This window comes from Anolis sagrei, chromosome 11, assembly GCF_037176765.1.
Source record: "Anolis sagrei isolate rAnoSag1 chromosome 11, rAnoSag1.mat, whole genome shotgun sequence".
Taxonomy (NCBI): domain Eukaryota; kingdom Metazoa; phylum Chordata; class Lepidosauria; order Squamata; family Dactyloidae; genus Anolis; species Anolis sagrei.
This window is the reverse complement of record NC_090031.1, coordinates 15809753-15823396: the sequence shown is the minus strand read 5'-3', so window position 1 is coordinate 15823396 and position 13644 is coordinate 15809753. Positions and strand designations below refer to the sequence as shown.

Genomic DNA, 13644 nt, shown 5'->3' with positions numbered 1-13644 from the left:
GCGGTTGGCCTTTCCCACTCACTGTTCCCTCTTCCTTTGCAGGAATGGCACTCACTGTCTCCACCGAGGACCTGGACCTCCCGCAGACAGGGCCAGAAACATCCTTCCTGCTGCGACAGAGGAGAAGGGTCAGCCGTACCTGTGTCAGTGGCAAGGGTAAGTGGCCAAGGCACTTGCTGTCAGCAAAAAAAATGCATTGGATTCATATCTTGTTTATGGCAAGGTTTGGACCTTTTAATCAATCGTCATCCCTAAACATCTGGGTCAACTTATCCATGGGTCAGTGTAAGTACTGTACCATCACTCTTTTTTTGTAATATTTTTATTGATGTATTGTCGAAGGCTTTCATGGCCGAAATCACTGGATTGTTGTAGGTTTTTTCGGGCTATATGGCCATGGTCTAGAGGCATTCTCTCCTGACATTTTGCCTGCATCTATGGCAAGCATCCTCAGAGGTAGTGAGGTCTGTTGGAACTAGGAAAAATGGTTTATATATCTGTGGAATGACCTGGGTGAGACAAAGGACTCTTGTCTGCTGGAGCTAGGTGTGAATGTTTCAACTGACCACCTTGATTAGCATATAATGGCCTGACAGTGCCTAGAGCAAACTTTTGTTGAGAGGTGATTAGATGTCCTTGTTTGTTTCCTCTCTGTTGTTGTGCTGTTGTAATTTTAGAGTTTTTTTAATACTGGTAGCCAGACTTTGTTCATTTTCATGGTTTCCTCCTTTCTTTTGAAATTGTCCACATGCTTGTGGATTTCAATGGCTTCTCTGTGTAGTCTGACATGGTGGTTGTGAGAGTGGTCCAACATTTCTGTGTTCTCAAATAAAATGCTGTGTCCAGGTTGGTTCATCAGGTGCTCTGCTATGACTTTTATTGATGGGTTTTATAAGGTAGGAAATTAAGGCTTTGTACATCGAAAGTAGGAGAATGTTGTAGTTGATAGGAAAGTAGTAGGAAAGGAAAGGAGGAGAGTCTTCCCCCCCCTCAAGAGAAGAAAAAAAAGAGAGGGAAAAAACCCCCAGGGTAGAGTCAGTTGGAAAGAAAAAGAAATGTATATTTAATGAAAGATAAAAATTAAAAATAAAAATTAGAAAAAAAAAATTAAAAATTAGAAAAAAATAAAAATTAGAATAAAATAAAATAAATAAACTCTTATCCAGACAGGAACCTCCCCTTCTCTGAGGAGAGTGGCAAAAAGGGAAGAGATTCATTTATTTATTTATGACATTTATATCCCGCCCTTCTCACCCCGAAGGGACTCAGAGTGGCTTACAAGCAATATGTAAATACAATATATTGTATTATTAGCATAGCACAATATTAGTATTATATATTACTATGTTGTACTATACCATTCTACTGTAATGTTATTAGTAATATTACATATAATATAAAATATATAATTATAATATCATACTATCATTAGTATTATATTGTATTACATTATAATATTATCAATATTATATGTATATACAATATATTGATATATTATATTATATTATTAGCACAGGAGACATGATGGAACTGTCTTCCTAGCCCCTCTCTTCATTCTGGACCCAGAGCAGCAGTTGGTGCTGGGGAAGGGGCTCCCTCTGCTCTCTGTGCCCTGTTTCTGGACTTTTTGGGTGCCTGTGGTGGCTGGAAACACCACAGGCGTTCACAATCAGGGTCAGCTAACACCCCCAACAAAGGATTGCCCCAGGCAGTATTCAACCAGGCCTTGAAACTTCAAGCATCTGCAATGCTAATCATGGTGATTAATTGCAACATTCACACTTGCCTCCAACAGACAAGAATTATTTCTCCCACTCTGGACATTATTCCACAGATATATAAACCCCACTTGCCTAGTTTCCAACAGACCTCACAACCTCTGAGGTTGCCTGCCATAGAAGTGGGTGAAATGTCAGGAGCGAATGCTTCTGGGACATGGCCAGAAAAGCCCAGAAAATTCACAGTAACCCATAGAGAAATAATTTTCTAATATCTAAAGAAATACTTGCAGGACCAGCAAGCAAGAGTCCAAAAGTGGCAACCTCACAGCAACCCATAGAATAATAGAATCCTAGAGTTGGAAGCGACCTCGTGGGTCATCCAATCCAACCCATTCTTCCAAGAAGCAGGAAAATCACATTCAAAGCACTCCCAACAGATGACCATCCAGCCTCTGTTTAAAAGCCTTCAAAGAGGGAGCTTCCACCATACTCGAGGGCAAAGAGTTCCACTGCTGAACAGCTCTCATAGTCAGGAAGTTCTTCCTAATGTTCAGATGGACCCTGTCTCCTCTCCAGCATCTGACTATCCTTGAAAGATGCAGCTCAGAAACCCTGAGAGCATTCGTAACTGAGAAGACTGTTCTTGTTTGGTTTCCTAGTATTTTTTTATTATGTAGAGCTGCCTTTCTGCACAGGAGTCAGTCTGGCGAGCAGACAAAAGGCACCTGCAGAGGGTGGTGTCATGCCAAGCGCTCAGGTAGGAAGCTTTCAGAGGAGGAGGAGGAGCAGGGGTGGTAGGTGTGTTTGTGTAGGGGACACCTGAGGTCCTGCAATCGGATCAGGAGGAGAAGATCCCCAGGGCCACCAAGTGGGTGTATCTGGAGGGAAGCAGCAGAAGAGGCGGAGGCTGTGGTGGTTGCAAAGGCAGTGGGTGCAAAGGCAGTCAGGTGCAGGCTGGCTTTCAAATCCACCAATGGGCATCCAGCGCCTTTTGTCCTATTCAAACAGTGGCGGTTAGAAGGCTGGGCCCGGCTGCGTGCCTGGGATTTAGAGAAGGCGAAATGGCTCTCTGTTGATGGACAGCCTCCTCCTCTTTCTCCTTTTGTGAGGGGAAGAGAGGGGGCCATGGAGCTCAGCCCTGTCCCCGCAGCTTCCCTCTGTGCCAGGATGGACAGCGGCTGCTTGGAGCCTCCCTTTTATCTGACAACGTTTGGTGAGTTTGGGGGGAGGAATGGCAGGCTGGGGAGGTGTTTGCTGTTGCTGTGGCTCTGGTTGCCAGGGCCACAGATAGGGGGGAGACCAGAGTGGCAGTGCCAGTAGGAGTGGCCAGCTCCCCACCACCTCCTTCTCACAGAGAGAAGGCGGTAGGAGGGTCCCTCGCCTCAGCCCATTCAGTGCCAGGGAAGTTGCTGCTCCTGCTGTGTGGATCCAGAGGGACCCTGGGAAGCCAGGATGCACACACACCTTGACTTCTGCAGAGGCCCATGGAAGACGCAGGTTATTTATTTATTTATTTATTTATTTATTTATTTGTGACATTTATATGCAGCCCTTCTCACCCCGAAGGAGATTCAGAGTGGCTTACAAGATACACACACACACACACATATATACACAACATATTATTATTATTATTATTATTATTATTATTAAACTTTATTTGTACCCCGCTAGCATCTCCCGAAGGACTCGATGTTGTGTGTTGAGGCCAAGACCTCAACACACAACATAACAATACAAAACCCAAGGCAAATTAAAAACAATTGAAGCAATATAACAACAAGCAATAAACAATACACTAAGATACAATGAAACTGGGCCTGGCCAGAGTAATGGGTACAGGATTAAAAGTGCTGATGTGACAGGTGGAGTATAAAGCTTATAGGGCAAGTGCAGTGTGCAGCGTGCGGCAATCTTAGTTTTAATAAAGTGCTTATGGGACTTGGTATTGGAGATTTTCTATTCTGGGAAGGCACATCGGAACAGCCAGGTCTTCAAGTTCTTTCTAAAGACTGCCAGGGTAGGGGCCTGTCTAAGATCTTTGGGGAGGGTGTTCCAGAGTTGGGGGGCCACCACAGAAAAGGCCCTGTCTCATGTCCCCACCAAACGCGCTTGCGACGCAAGCGGGATCACGAGCAGGGCCTCTCCAGATGACCGAAGTGAACGCGTGGGTTCGTAGACGGTCACGCAGGTAGGATGGTCTCAAACCGTTCAGGGCTTTGTAGGTAAGCACCTGCACCTTAAATTGAGCTCGGAAAATAAACGGCAGCCAGTGGAGCTCCTTGAACAGGAGAGTTGACCTCTCTCTGTAAGGGGCCCCAGTTAACATCCTGGCCGCTGCTCGTTGGACCAATTGGAACCTCCGAGCCATTTTCAAGGGCAGCCCCACGTAGAGCGCATTGCAGTAGTCCAATCTGGAGGTGACCAAGGCATTAGCATAGTACAATATCAGTATTAAATATTACTATATTGTACTATACCATTATATTGTAATATTATTAGTAATATTACATGTAATATAAATATATAATTATAATATATTATTAGTAGTAGTATTATATTGCATTACATTATAATATTATAAATATTATATACAATATATTATATCACATTACATTATATTATATTATTAACATAGCACAGGAGAGAAAGTGGAAATGTCCCCTGCCCCCCCCCCCTTCATTCTGTTGTTTTTAGCACCCATGGACATTTTGTGGGGAGGGCTAAGGTTGCCTTTTTGAAGTAAGCAGGGCAAGAGGGGCGGCTCCGTTGAGATCGTCATGCAAAGAGAGCCCCTTCTGCTGCCATCATTGCACCATTGCACTCGCTGTGGGTGAAGCAGAGCAACCAGCCACCTGACATTGCTGAATCCAAGAAAAGGCTTTTGGGGTCCAGCTGGCTTCTCAGCTGTCCCTTTCTGTCCTTTATGCCTTCTTCACAGTGTTCCCACAGGCCACAGAAAGCGACCATTCCATGATTCCCAATGGAAATTCCCCAAGATCTATACCTTGTTATGGTCACCCTTTTCTCTTCCAGGGCAGCTGAAGCTTTCCATCCACACAGAAGGCAGGGACCTTCTGCTCTATGGTGAGTAGCCACTTGGGCCCAGGGAATGGAGTGGGAAGCAGCCCAGTTACATCATCATCATCATCATCATCATCATCATCATCATTATTGTCAAAGGTTTTCAAGGCCAGAATCACTAGGTTGCTGTGAGTTTTCCAGGCTATCTGGCCATGTTCCAGAAGCATTTTCTCCTGAATTTTTGCCCACCTCTACGGCAGGCATCCTCAGAAGTTGTGAGGTCTGTTGGAAACTAAGCAAGTGAGGTTAATACATCTGTGGAGAAATGTCCAGGATGGAAGAAAGAAATCCTGTCTGCTTGAGGCAGGCATGAATATTGCATTTGGGCACCTTGATTAGCATTGAATGGCCTTGCAGCTTCGAGGCCTGTCTGCTTCCTGCCTGGGGCAATCCTTTGTTGGGAGGTGTTAGCTGGCCCTGATGGTTTCCTGTCTGGAATTCCCCTGTTTTTTTAGTGTTGCTCTTCATTTATTGTCCTGATTTTAGAGCCAGATTGCCTAGTTTCCAACAGACCTCACAACCTCTGAGGATGCCTGCCAAAGATGTGGGTGAAACGTCAGGAGAGAATGCTTCTGGAGCATGGCCATAGAGCCCGGAAAACTCACAGCAACACAGTAGCATTGTGGACGGAGCACAGTTCCAGTGGCAAACCAAAATCCTGAGTCTCAAAGTGTGATTTCATGAATGGGCATTCCAACACAAACAATTGCAAGGGACACCAAAATTTCAACTCTTCTCTCCCCACTTCTTACAGAAGAGTAGGAGTCGGTGGTCTTGGGCCATAGGGTGTCTCAGCCAGAGATCAGGCCCACAGAGCCTCCTGGTGCATTGCACTTTGAGGGGCAGCGAATGGGGAATGACGCCAGCTGCTTTCCTGGAAGAAGGGGCTGGGGCCGGACAGGAGGAAGCGCAATACCCCCTGTAACTGTGGTCAGGATGTGGCCACTGATGCTGCGCTTGATGGCCTCCGGCATGGATCCCATCACCACGCGTTGGAGGAAGGCAGGCGCTCACACAAGGCAATTTGGCCTCTGGGCACGGAACCGCATCTGCCTCCAACCCAACGCTCCGGCTCAGGATATTTTTAGTAGGCTTTTACTAATGGCAAACATTATATTCTGCACACAGACGCATGCACATGCATGCCCCCCTCCTTTGCTTCTGCTTTTCCCACTCTCTTCACTGCTGGAGTCCTAAAAAGAAAGAGCAGTGAGTTTTGCAAATGCATATTTATATAATACACTTTTTATTCCATGCCATTGACACCTTGCTTGTGTTGTTTTGGTTTACCACTGCAGATGTGCAGCCATTTTGGATTGCAGTGGTATCTCCCCTTCAACGTAGAAGGGTCAACAAATCTCTTCTACTTGTCAGCAGCAATCACAAATGAGACTTTGTCCCAATGTAGTTGAGATTCGATTAGGGCAGAATTCTCAACTTTCCTAATGTTGCGGCCCCTGAATACAGTTCCTCATGTTGTAGTGACCCTCAACCATAAGATTATTTTCGTTGCTACTTCCATAACTGTCATTATTCTACTGTTATGAATCGTAATATAAATAGGATGTATTTTCAATCACTGGACCACACATTTGGCCCAAATTTGAATACTGGTGGGGTTGGGAGGGATTGAGTTTGTCATTTGGGAGCTGTAGTTGCTGGGATTTATAGTTCACCTACAATCAAAGAGCTTTCTGAACTCAACCAACAATAGAATTGGACCAAACTTGACACATAGAACTCCCATGACCAACAGAAAATACTGGAAGGGTTTGGTAAGCACTGACTTTGAGTTTTGGTGGCTGGAGGGAGGCTCACGCCAGCGAGTCCCTTCAAGTTTCCTGTCGTAGTCACTGTGAATCGTACATTTGGTATCTGTGCGCATGCGCAGTACAGCTTTCGGAACCTTCTAGAATAACATAAAACAATTTTGAACCCACTAGCCCCGCCCCCCCTCCCCTCGAGTATAAGTAGCCCGAGGGCGGGGCTAGCCAGCAGTTCTCTTTTCCGCGCTATTGCAGTAGCTTGAGAACCTCTCTCTTATCTTTGCGAGCTTCTGGATTTGACTTTGAACGTTTGACTGGACTGTTTTGCGACTAAGGTACTGGACTCTGATTTGGGCTTTGTTGATCTGATTGACCCGGACTGCCTGACCATCCCTTGTGCTGCCTCCCCTCACGTGTCGACCCGGACTGTCTGACCATTCCTTGTGCTGCCTCCCCTCACGTGTTAGAGCGTGATGGCCACTACATCTTTCAAACGCTGTTCCAAGTGCCCCAACACTTACCCGGACACCGATGGGCACTCTTTGTGTTTGCAATGCCTCGGTGAGGGTCACCTCACCCAAAGCTGCTCGGTCTGTAGGGCTTTCACGCCACAGACCAGAAAGAACAGGGAGCTGAGGCTTAAGGCGGCTCTTTATGAAAGGGCCCTACTTCCGCCTGTTTCATCGCCTCAGCTTGCGGACCCGGCGCTTTCAGCTGTGCCCCTCTTGGATCAGGCTATGGGGCTGACTAAAAAGAAGGCCAAAAGGCCCAAAGACAAGGCCTCCAAAGATGGCCGCGAGGCAGCACAGCCCAAGAAGGCAGCTCCGAAAAGGGCGGGAAACGCGGCCTCATCCCTCTCTGCTCAAGCCCCTCCCTCCATGATGGCGGAGCCGCCGGGCCAACTGAGCGATCCTCTGGAGGCACCTACCTTGCCCCTCGAGATGGCGCTTGTGACTCCCCTCAGGGTGCAGCGCTCGAGGCCGGAGGGCCCGGTCTCGGAAGCCTCCTCAACCCCCTTGATGCCGACGCTCTCTCCGGCAGGGGGTGGAGCCAGCGGGGAGACTGCGCAGAGGGATGGGAGACCAGTCCCTATGGCTCCTCCCACCTCTCCCCCTTTGGAGTCGGCGCCGTCCTGCAGCGGCGCGTTCGGGGGAATTTTCAACGCCCCTCCAGCTGGAAGGGCAGAAGCGGCCGCTCGGGGAGCCTCTCCACTTGCCGCTTCGGCAACTCCTCCCCTTGGCGCCTTAGAAGGAGAAGCGGGATCCCCGATGCTGCAGGCGTCGGCTTCCTTCCGCCAGGACGGCCTGCAAAGCTCCGCTGAAGGCCCCTCGCTGCCGGGACCAGCAACAGCTATGGCCCTCTCCCGCAGCCGCGAGAGGGAGGACAGAGGGTCCCGCAGGCCCAGCAAGCGGCCAAGGCGCTCTAGATGCCCATCCCGACGGAGCAGGAGCTCTCGACGTCGGGGGCGCAGAGCATCGACGCGGTCGAGCCGGCGTTCGAGGTCTTCATCCTGCTCTTCCTCATCTTCGACCTCCTCTTCGTCGTCCTCCTCGAGCCCCAGGCGTCGGAGGCATGCCCGCCGCTCCAGAGCCTCTTCATCTCGCCCGGCTGAGCGCAGCTCCCGGCCCGCGACTCCGCAGGGCTATTGGCAGATGACTCCTTCGGGCCAGCTGGTTTTTGTGCCTGCCCCGATCCCCTACTCGGTACCGGCGGGGCCCCCTCCTCCCCTCCCTCTGCGGGAGCTAGGAGGTTTAGAAGGCCACAGAGCTTCAGCCTCTCTAAGGGGTCTTGATGTGCAAGGGACCCCAGCGCGCTCTCTTCTAACCCCTGGTACAACAAATCTTTCTGCAGGGGATAACCAGCTGTCCCGCCGAGATGTGTCGGCAGGCGGAACAGTAGCTGATGCTCAGCCGCACCGCCAAGAGGCGCAAGAGGGCGCTGCAGCTTCAGTGGACCCTGCCCCTCTGACTGAGCTTGACCCAGCTTTGGCTACCCCTATGAGACTAACTGTTTTGGACTCCTCTAAGGCCGTTGATCAGGACATTATGGACCCAAGGGATAGTGACTCTGGCTCGGAGCCGCCTGATCCTTCTCAGACTCTAGGGGGTGAGGATGTTTCTAGTGCTATGCCGGCTGATTTTCACAAATTTGCTGCTTTGGTGGAGCGTATGATCAGGGCACTGAATATACCTGCCCCAAAACAGCCTGAGCATGTGGAAGATCCGATGTTTCCGTCGGATGAGCAGCATACGAGCCCTTCCTCTGCTCTCCCACTTTTGCCTTATTTACTGAAATTAGCCAAGGTGACCGACATGGCCCCTGGGGCAGTACCAGCGGTGCCCAGACGATTGGACACTCTATACAAGATTGATATGGCCACGGCCAAATGGGTAATAGCCCCTCCCAAAGCGAACACGGTGGTGGCAGAGGTCACAAAATCTAAGCGCCCGAAAGGTTCGGCGACCACCCCTCCAGATAGAGAGGGGAGGAAGCTGGACACTTTGGGCAAAAAAGCTTACCTTTCTGCCAGTTTATATACACGCATGGCTCATTATGCAACGTATATGAGCGGTTATCAATCCTTTTTGTGGAACCGCATGTTGCTGTATATTGAGTCCATGCCCGGGGAGGAGCAGCGCCTTGCCAAGGCGTTACAAGGAGAAGCCCTGGCGTTGTCGAAACTACAAAAAGACTTCGCCAAACATATGGCGGAAACAGCGGGGAACTTGTTCGCCACGGCCACCTCCATTCGTAGGCACGCCTGGTTACGGGCCGCTAACCTTTCAGAAGAGGGAAAGGCCTTAGCTGAGGAACTCCCCTTTCATGAGGAGGGCTTATTTAATCCCAATACAGACGATAATTTGAAGCAAAAACAAGATGTGAGACAATCGGCCTCTAAATTCGGCTACACTTGGCAGCCATATAGCCAGCAAAAGCCAAGGTGGCAAAGCCTTACCTCCTCCTACCGAAGGCCCTTTAATAGCTCCTCCGCAGGACCTTTTAGAAATCGCTCGGCGGGATCGTCGAGATTTCAAGGAGGCCGTCGGGCCCCTTATTTTCAAAAGACCAGGTCCCAACCCTTCCAAGGGAAACCTAAGCTTTCCGGCGCCTCTAAAAAGCGTCTTTGACGTCCCCATGGAGTGTAGCGGGCAGGATATAACTGAGGGTACTTCTTACCTGTTGCAGCAGTCCCAGGTTGTTGCCCCTTCCCCGCAAGATTCTCTTACCTTGAGTTCTCACAGCCCCGTTGGGCCTTGTTCATTGTTCAAGGATAGACTTGCTCCCTTCTACGACGCGTGGGCAAGCATTACCACAGACGCCTGGGTCTTGTCTATTGTTGCTAATGGTTATTGTATTGAGTTCGATGACTCCCCCAGGGTGGGCCTGGTTCGGGACACGCCCTTTTCCCCTCAGATTATGGAGGAGATTACAATGTTGTTACAAAAGGGGGCCATCTCTCTGGTTGACCCGTCTGCAGTTCCGTTCTGTTTCTTTTCAAGGTACTTTCTGATTGTTAAACGTGGAGGTGGAATGCGCCCGATCCTTGACCTTAGGGCTCTCAATAAACATGTTAAGCCCAAAAGATTTCGTATGGTGACTCTTGCTTCCATAGCCCCCCTTCTTTTTCGGGGGGCGTGGTTCGCGACTGTTGATCTTCGGGATGCTTACTTCCACATCTCCATTGCCCCACATCACAGGAGGTTTCTATCCTTCCGGGTCAATGGCCAAACATACTGTTTTAATGTCCTGCCGTTTGGCCTCTCGGCTGCCCCGCGGGTATTTACAAAGTGTATGGCGGTGGTGGCCGCCCACCTAAGGATAAGGGGCGTGTCCGTTTACCCTTACATTGACGACTGGCTGATAGTGGCTAGGTCTCGTGATTTGCTACAACATCACGTGTCCATGGTTTTGTCTCTTCTCCAGTCGCTGGGCCTCGTACTCAACCAGGAGAAGTCGGTCCTGATGCCATCACAACGCATCCAATTTATCGGAGCGCTCCTGGATTCGATTGCCGAGAGGGCTTTCCTCCCCGAGGACCGGTTCGACAACCTGCGAGAACTTCTCTGTCGGCTCATCGCGTCTTCCACCACGTCGGCCAAGCACATCCAGGTCATCTTGGGACACATGGCGTCGACCACGTCTGTGATTCGCCATGCCAGACTACGGATGCGACCACTGCAATCGTGGTTCCTTGCCAACTTCAGTCCACTTTGGGACAACCCTGCAATGCACTTGTCCCCCCCGGGGTGGGTCCGAGCTTCCCTACGGTGCTGGATGGATCCGGCCTGGGCCTGCGAGGGACTTTCCTTTTACGCCCCTCGCGCCACAAGCACGGTCACTACAGACTCATCCCTTACGGGATGGGGGGCGCACACCAGCGGCTTGGTAGCTCACGGGACGTGGTCAGCAAGAGAAAGCGCTCTCCACATAAACGCGCTCGAGATGCTGGCCGTAGACAAGGCATTAAGGTCCTTCGAAAGGGTCATCGCAGGTCAGGTAGTACACATTCTCACCGACAACACCACGGTGATGTACTACCTGAACAAGCAAGGCGGTACCCGTTCACAGACGCTCCTAGACCTTACCACACAGATCTGGGAGTGGTGCATAGACAGAGGGATTCATCTCCTGGCAACACACGTGCCGGGCGAACAGAACTTGTTGGCAGACTCCCTGAGCCGAAATCCTCTGGCGAACCACGAATGGTCTCTGAATCCGGAGGAGGTTCGGCGGCTCTTCCTGGCATGGGGCACGCCAGATCTCGATCTGTTCGCCACACAGTTCAATTCAAAATGCCACCTCTATTGTGCACGGACGCGAGCCGTGACCCAGGGCAGATGTATGGGGGACGCGTTCGCACTTGTATGGACGGGCCGGAGGACCTACGCCTTTCCTCCCTTTCCTCTGCTCTTGCGAGTTGTGGCCAAGATCCAGAGGGACAACGGCCAGTGTATTTTAATAACGCCGTGGTGGCCGAGACAGCCGTGGTTCTCGCCCCTGCGGCAGCTGGCGAGGGGAATCTTCATCCCTCTCCCGCCCAGGACGGACCTACTCACGTCACAGGGGGGCCAAGTGTTGTACCCAGAGGTACACAGACTGAGGCTCACGGCCTGGCGGATCCTGCCAACACCATAGACCCCCTGTCGGGGTTATCGCGCCCGGTGCTCCAAATTATCGAAGCAGCACATAGACCATCAACGAGGCGCTCTTATGTCTACAAATGGGCGCGTTTCTCCTCCTTCGCTAGGCAACGAGGGGTGCCTCCTGACTCGGCCCCCATCTCTGTAGTGTTAGACTTTCTAGCGTCACTGTTGGACGCGGGCTTATCATTTCCATCGTTGAAGTGTTATTTGGCCTCCATTTCCTGGTATAGGCAAAAAGTGGGCCTTCCTTCCTGTTTTTTAGATCCTGTTGTTAAGTCTTTCTTAAGAGGGCTCAGGAACACTAGACCGCCTGTATCCCCGGTGGCCCCGTCTTGGAGTTTGGAACTTGTTCTAAATACGTTAATGAGAGCCCCCTTCGAACCTTTGGCATCAGTAAGCCTGTCCTGTCTCTCATGGAAGACGGCCTTTTTAGTAGCCATTACATCGGCTCGACGATCTAGTGAACTCTGTGCCCTTAGGGTTGACCCGCCTTACCTTAAGTTTCATAAAGACAAGGCGGTTCTACGGACAGACATCTCTTTCCTCCCTAAGGTCTCATCTCAGTTCCATATTTCTCAGGATTTGATCCTTCCGTCCTTTTTTCAGAGCCCTACAACCCAGTTGGAAAAGAATTTGCATTTGTTAGACGTTCGCAGGGCCGTTGCCTTTTATGTGGATAGAACGGCCGCGCTCAGAAAAACCCCTAGGTTATTTGTTAAATATCGGGCGGATGTGCTGGGTCATCCAGTGTCACCTCAGAGACTCTCGTCTTGGATAGTATCTACAATCCGCTTGTGCTACCGTATGGCGGGCAAGGATTTGCCCCTACCTGTGAGAGGCCATTCTACGAGGGCAGTAGCCACGTCGGCTGCGTTCTGGAAGGGAGTTCCCTTGGACACTATTTGTCGTGCAGCGATCTGGTCCTCGCCTCATTCGTTTGTGACCCACTATAAGTTGGATGTTGTGTCCAGACGAGAAGCGCAATTTGGCAGAGCGGTTTTGTTTTCGGCTGTGGCATGACGCCCACCGTCCATGGTTAGTTAGCTCGCTATTCTACCAAATGTACGATTCACAGTGACTACGACAGGAAATTATAAGTTGCTTACCTGTAACTGTAGTTTCCTGAGTAGTCACCTGTGAATTCGTACATACCCGCCCGTCCTCCCCTCGGGTCATGCCACGCCTTCTGGCTGCTTTGCGGCGGAAGAGAACTGCTGGCTAGCCCCGCCCTCGGGCTACTTATACTCGAGGGGAGGGGGGGCGGGGCTAGTGGGTTCAAAATTGTTTTATGTTATTCTAGAAGGTTCCGAAAGCTGTACTGCGCATGCGCACAGATACCAAATGTACGAATTCACAGGTGACTACTCAGGAAACTACAGTTACAGGTAAGCAACTTATAAGTATGGGTCATCTCTGTGTGGAAAGTTTGGCCCAATTCTTTCATTGTTGGGGTTCAGAATGCTCTTTGATAATAGGCAAACTATAAATCCCAGCAACCACAACTCCCAAATGTCAAGGTCTATTTTCCCCAAACACCACCAGTGTTCACATTTGGTCATATTGAGGATTTGGGCCAAGTTTGGTCTAGATCCATCATTGTTTGATGTAGGTGAACTACAACTCCAAAACTCAAGTGATGGTCCCTCTTTGGCCTGATAGGTGTATTGTGTCCAAATTTGATGTCAATTAGTCCAGTGGTTTTTGAGTTATGTTAATCCCACAAACGAACATTACATTTTTATTTATATAGATTTGTGCCAAATTTGGTCCAGGTCCATCATTGTTTGCGTCCACAGTGCTCTCTAGATGTAGGTGAACTACAACTCCAAAACTCAAGGTCAATGCCCACCAACCCTTTCCAGTATTTTCTTTTGGTCATGAGAATTCTGTGTGCCAAGTTTGGTTCAATTCCATCGTTGGTGGAGTTCA

At 49.9% G+C, this 13644-nt stretch overlaps 1 protein-coding gene across 3 annotated transcripts in view; it reads left to right on the top strand.

Annotated features, from left to right (window-relative positions):
* The window catches only part of RGS3 (regulator of G protein signaling 3), a 67659-nt gene continuing 54015 nt past the window's right edge, over nucleotides 1-13644 (top strand). The window contains exons 1-2 of one of the 3 annotated variants that reach the window (XM_067471919.1): nucleotides 1-156; nucleotides 4758-4808. In XM_067471919.1, coding sequence (XP_067328020.1) covers nucleotides 45-156; nucleotides 4758-4808 — 163 coding nt within the window. In that variant the 5' untranslated portion in view covers nucleotides 1-44. Of the gene's footprint in view, nucleotides 157-2604; nucleotides 2935-4757; nucleotides 4809-13644 lie in introns of those variants that run through there. The other 2 variants (XM_060757239.2, XM_060757237.2) reach the window with 2 other exon arrangements.